Below are 6,298 nucleotides of genomic sequence, written 5' to 3' on the forward strand. Positions count from 1 at the left end.
TTTTTTGAGACAGTCTCGCTCTGTCACCCAGGCTCGAGTGCAGTGGCACGATCTCAGCTCACTGCAACCTCTGCCTCCTGGGTTCAAGTGATTCTCCTGCCTCAGCCTCCTGAGTAGCTGAGATTACAGGCATGTGCCACTATGCCCGGCTAATTTTTGTATTTTTAGTAGAGATGGAGTTTCACCATGTTGGTCCGGCTGGTCTCAAACTCCTGACCTTGTGATCCCCCTGCCTTGGTCTCCCAAAGTGCTGGCATTACAGGCGTGAGCCACCATGCCTGGCCAATAATGAATAATTTTTTAGTATATGTCCCATGCAATATTCAAGACCGACTTATACTAAAAATTTATTTATCTGAAATTCAAATTTAACTGAGTGTCTTGTATTCTCCTTGGCAATGCTAATAGGGGAGGAAAAAATACTTGCCCTGTCAACTCACAGTGCAAAGTGGGTCAAGTGCGACAGTGCTTTGAACAGCAAGACTACACTGTACAAATTAAGATTCTATGGCTTTCAGAACTTCACACAAGTCTGTCTGTGTGTAGGGCTGTTCCTTTATCAGAACAGATAAAAAATTTCCAGTGAGGCAATGCAGAGATGTTTTCTGTAACCTCCCCTCTATTTTTCCTTTGTTTTAAAATTTTTCACTTAATAACTCATATCTCCTTTGGATGACTGGCTTTTATGTCCTCCCAATATAAAGAAAAGAAGATGACCATTCTCTTATATGAAGAAGGATGGCTTGATGATCTCTGTCATGGTGTTATAATATACAGCTGGTCTTGTTATTTACTATTGTCAACAAATACGATTAGTGGTCCCTTGCAGTAAAGTCCCATTTGCTCATAAGGTAAAATTTTCATAGAGTCAAAAATATTCCTAACAACCTCTTTAATTTGCCCAGAGTGGGATGGTTAGACTCTCTTTGGTTGAACCAGCAACATGTTCAGAGCCATGTTGTAGGAAAAAAAAAAATACTTGTAGTAAACCCTAGAATCACCCAGAGAGGTGATGCCCATGTTGTGAGAGGAACATAGGAACTGAGGGCTGCAATAATAGTAAATTGTTGCTCCCATCTCACGGTCACTTTGAGGTGTTAGTTAAAATGGCAGGGCAGAATCATTTGCACTGTTCTAATCATTGTTCCTTTCTGTGTCTCTGTCACTTAACTACCAAGCACAGAACTGAATTGAGTCACGTAAAGGAACACATGATGCAGTGCCTTTATATGAGGCAGCTAAGCCCTCATTTTGGTTGATATCCCCAATCTGTTTAAGCTGCTGATCCTTTTAGCATATTACCTCATTTAGTTACCTAAATTGTGTATTTTGTTTATCTTGATAATCTCAAGAAATGATGTACTTGAAGCTGGATGTTCTTTGCTAACAATGAGCATCTGGTTATAATTTAAAGCTTTGTCACAGAGGATTTCATACTTGAGACAGCTAGAGTTGAATGGAATAGAACGTTCAGCACACACCAATGATTGTTTCTTTGCAGTCAACCAGAGACCGGACCTTGGACCAGCAGTGTACTGTGAGTCGTCCAGGATTGGCCATGATTGCAGGAGCCCTGGCCGTGGAATTGATGGTATCTGTTTTGCAGCATCCAGAAGGGTGAGTTTGCTAGTGGGAGATGAGCATTTAAACAAAGCTTTTGTAGGCAGTCATTCATCAGTGTCTCCCGTGGCCTTTTCTCAGTCTGACTTTTCAGAGAATTTCACTACTTTACCCTCAAAAACACAAGACTAGAAAAAGCAGGTCTGGTTCTTTGGGCTGAGATAACTTGGCACGTTTCCTTTGTGGCCACATTTCTGCATCCTTTTGGACAAATTATGGTTTATTTTATTTTTCCAACGCTTATATAGGGCTTACTTTGTGCTAGGCACTGGTCTAAGCACTTCAGAAATATTGCCTCCTTCAATCTTTTTTTTTTTTTTTTAATGAGAAGGAATTTCGCTCTTGTTGCCCAGGCTGGAGTGCAATGGCACGATTTTGGCTCACTGCAACCTCTGCCTTCTGGGTTCAAGTGATTCTCCTGCCTCAGCCTCCCAAGTAACTGGGATTACAGGCATACGCCACCATGCCCGGCTAATTTTTGTATTTTTAGTAGAGACGGGGTTTTGCCGTGTTGGTCAAGCTGGTCTTGAACCTCTGACCTCAGTGATCAGAGGTGATCCACCCGCCTTGGCCTCCCAAAGTGCTGGGATTACAGGCGTGAGCCATTGCACCCGGCCTCCTTTAATCTTCATAGCAAACCTGTTAGGAAAGAACTATTATTATTAGTCCCGGTTTTGATGGGAAAATCAAGGCATAGTGAGGATAAGTAAGTGGCCAAATTAACATAGTAAATGGAAAAGCCAGGGTTTAGTTCAATCAGTGTGGCTCCAAACTATGTTTAATCACTTTGTTATGTTGTTTGCAATACAGGCAGCAGAAAATCGAATTTTGAAAGATTTATTTTCCAGTTCTCAGAAAGTCAATATGCAAATTAACATGAATATTCTATTTATTGTGTGACTCAAAGCTTTCCTCAGCAGTTAAAAATTGTGGTTGTATATGTAACTAGTATGGGTACTCTGAGATAAATGAAAAGCAGAACTTTTTTGTCTTCCTCTTTGTCATCCACCTTAGCTATCTGTCATTTCAGTTTATTGCCATCCTCTGACAGGAAGTATTTGGGACAAAATCTTTGAGAGTGACTTTATGCTTCCTTGACGCTGACCATCCGTCTGCCACATTTACCCTGGTCATAGTTTAAACACCAGGTCCTGTGTCACATCTCTTTGGTGACAGAAGTATCACTCCATCGTTCAGAGAGTAGTGCATTAGTTTTGCCCAATTCATTCTTTACTTTTATTTCCTACATTTCATTACCATTTATATCAGCTCAAGAAGTTAAGGCTAGAAAATTTTCCTCTTCAAATTTTCAGTGCAGAAATGTTCTGTGATGTTTGATAAGACTATTTCATAGTAAGTGAGTTAATGTTTATTGGCCTCTGATATGCCAAACATTGCACTGGCGATTGGTATAGTAGATTCCTCGTTTATTAATCAGAGCTCCAGAGCTCCCTCATTCCTACTTTCTAGATGATGGATTTGAAGCACAGAGAAGTTAGGCAACTTGCCTATGGTCACAAGCTCAGGTCTTTCTTACTCCAAACCATGCATTTTTAAATTACTCTTCTTGCCTTTTGTCCCAGGGAAATTATTTTTTTGCTAACTTACACTGCCCAGCAAGGGGCATTTTAGTTATCCTTATGAATCTTATGTAGACTTCTGCTTAGATCATCCTCCCATGTGTTAAACTTGGATTAAATGAGCAGCTCTGATTGTTTCCTGTCCTCAGGGGCTATGCCATTGCCAGCAGCAGTGACGATCGGATGAATGAGCCTCCAACCTCTCTTGGGCTCGTGCCTCACCAGGTTAGTGATTTGGAAGTGAAATCACAATTCTTTTGGTGCAGGGGGAAGGCATGTGGGGTCTCTTTGCCATTCCATCTGCCCAGCCCACTTCATATCCACCCATTTACCCTGCAGCTGGGATTTCAGTGGGAGAACTTTCTGACCACCTGGAAGGTATTCCATTCTGCAGGATAGTGATGGGAAGAAATCACAAACGAGAAGCATTGCCTAGAGTCTTTGATGCGTTTTGTAAACTGACTAGAGGCCTCATAATGCAATAGGAACAGAAAAAAACATGCTTTGGAATCAGCCATACAATGGTTTAAATCCCAGCCCTGCCGTTATTAAGATGGCCTTCCTTGGCCAAGTCACTAAACTTCTCTGAGGCTTAGTTTTCTTATCTATAACGTGGAGAAAGTAATACTGACCTCACCTGGTAGTTGTATGGATTATGAATGGTTGCTAGAAAGGGCTCAGCAACAGTGTATATCATAGGCTCTCAACAAACAATACCTGCTGTTTCTTTGCTGCTGTTCGATATTATTATTGACTCTGAACCCAAGTAGAAAACCTTCATAGGCAGGCATGGGAAAACCACTAGAAGCATGCAGGGTCGCCAGAAAGCGGGGTGTCTTTTCATAAAAAGAATTCAAAGCATCATGAGGAAGTTCTATCCCTTAGGGAGTAAAAAGAAAAAGGCAGTGGGATTGAAGAGGTTTTCCAGTCTTACATTTTGGAAATCATTTTTTTAGATTCCATGTATGTATTCTCTCCTGTAATGTGACAGCTGCCCCCATGAGTGAAATGGTGATGGTGCCTGCCAGTCCTACCTGGAGATTTGCAAGGACAGACTCAGATGAGTGCAGAGAGCAGAGTGACTCAGCTCATGCTTGTCTCTCTCTTCCTCCTCGCCACCCACCTTCTGCCAGCTAGGATGGCACTGTTATATTCAGTTTAGAATAAGAATCAGAAGAGGGGAAATGACTTCTTCATGGTCACAGAGACTTAGTGGATGAGCCACAATCCATACCTAAACTTGGCAGTCTGACAAATGTTCTTTCAAAGGTCTTGTGAATCGAAAGATCCGTGGCCTGCATATTGGGAGATTTTGCTTCCTGTTGGGACCCCAGCCCACTTGCACAAAGCTACCCATAATAGAACTTGTGGGCTGGGCGCGGTGGCTCACACCTGTAATCCCAGCACTTTGGGAGCTGAGGCGGATGGATCACGAGGAGAGGAGTTTTGAGACTCATCCTGGCCAACATAGTGAAACCCCGTCTCTACTAAAAATACAAAAATTAGCTGGGCGTGGTTGTGTGCACCTGTAATCCCAGCTACTCAGGAGGCTAAGGCAGGAGAATCGCTTGAACCTGGGAGGCGGAGGTTGCAGTGAGCCAAGATCACGCCATTGCACTCTGGCTTGGGCGACAGAGTCAGACTCCATCTAAAAAAAAAAAAAAGGAACTTGTAGAGTTCACTTAGCCTCCCAGAGCCTCAGTTTCCACATCAAGAAAAGCAGGTGCTTTACTTTGTGTCCAGGATTACATGTGACACGGCCTTGAAAACCACAAAACACTCTGAAAATGTGTCCCCCATCCACCGTCCCCCACACACGGTGGCATTTTTTTTTTTTTTTGGACATGTGTTAGTCTTCTCTACAGAGACATTTCACATAGGACCCAAAAGACACAGTAATAACCATCTATCATAAGGAAGCTGACCTCCAGAGCCGACCTCTGCCATTTATGCTCTCACATCTCATTTGAATCTTTCCCAAGTTTCCCCCTTCTTCTGACCTTGAGATGTGCCCTCATCTCCTTTACAGACTTTATACTGAGAAGGGCCTTAATTAAATTTTCAGTCATGCCCCTGTACTGGTTTCCTTCTTTAACTCCTTTATGTTAAATTACTGCAGTTGTAGTTTTCTCAGTGCTGAGGCCAGAGGGCAAAACAGTCTCTTTATAGAAGGGGCCCAGTGTCAAAATGCATGTGCCCATGTTTTTAAAGTGCTATGGCAACTAATCCCTCTCAGTGTTATTTATCCCCATTGAGCCTCACAATTGTTTGTCATTCACCAACTCTTCTAGTTCTTTCTCCTCGTTTTCAAATGTCTGAAGGATTATTTTGGTTGTTGGCCATCTCTTCATTTGCCCTTTTCAAAGACTGAAGAATAACGCAGCCATATATGGGAAAAGCCCTGTGTGTGTGTGTGTGTGTGTGTGTGTGTGTGTGTGTGTGTGTGTGAGTGATTACTTGCTTACATTATTTCAAGTTTCAAGCCTTTATTTTTAGCTACTTTCTAAAAAAGAAAGTGGAGAAAGAACTTTAAAAATTAATCAGGGTTGTGTGGTCCCCATTTATAGGCTTTAAACAACTTTTTTTTTTCCTAAGTGGAGTGAGTCCATTTATGCAACCGTGTTTTGATTAGGGGAACATCGTTTCCACAAAAACACTGGGCTGTGTTGCAATGCCCTGTTGCAAACTCAGCATTTCCCTCCTTCTCTTCCTGGCTCTTAGAGACAAATGATTTCCTGTTGGAGAGGAACTTGGTAAACTCCTTTGTGTACTTTGTATGCAAAGAATGACCAGTGAAGTTTACTGGGCTCATTTTTCTCAGTTCCCCAGAGGAGAAGTTTTATTAATTGGCCCCTGTGGAAGAGATATAGTAGAAAAGTGATAGTCCTTGGACTGAGAATCACAAGGCCCCCCACCAGCAACTCATTGTGTAATTTGGAGAAAGTTCCTTAACTTTTCCTGTGCTCTCTGGGTCTCTGCTCTCCTCTGTGTCAGATCTAGGAGGCCTGAGGATTACTTAGTTGTTCTGTCTCTGGATCCACAGGCAGAATTTGGCCTATCCAAAGATTGGCCAAGTGCCAAAAAAAAAAAAAAAAAAA

The 6,298-nt window shown here is 42.2% G+C and overlaps 1 protein-coding gene across 1 annotated transcript in view; it reads left to right on the top strand.

Moving 5' to 3' along the window:
• The window catches only part of ATG7 (autophagy related 7), a 288,133-nt gene that overhangs the window by 95,243 nt on the left and 186,592 nt on the right, over positions 1–6,298 (top strand). Inside the window, exons 14-15 of the mRNA XM_017858252.1 lie at positions 1,502–1,617; positions 3,350–3,425. Of these exons, the coding sequence (XP_017713741.1) occupies positions 1,502–1,617; positions 3,350–3,425 (192 nt within the window). The remainder of the gene's footprint in view (positions 1–1,501; positions 1,618–3,349; positions 3,426–6,298) is intronic.

The sequence above is a fragment of the Rhinopithecus bieti genome, unplaced genomic scaffold (genome assembly GCF_001698545.2).
Source record: "Rhinopithecus bieti isolate Rb0 unplaced genomic scaffold, ASM169854v2 scaffold_48368, whole genome shotgun sequence".
Taxonomy (NCBI): domain Eukaryota; kingdom Metazoa; phylum Chordata; class Mammalia; order Primates; family Cercopithecidae; genus Rhinopithecus; species Rhinopithecus bieti.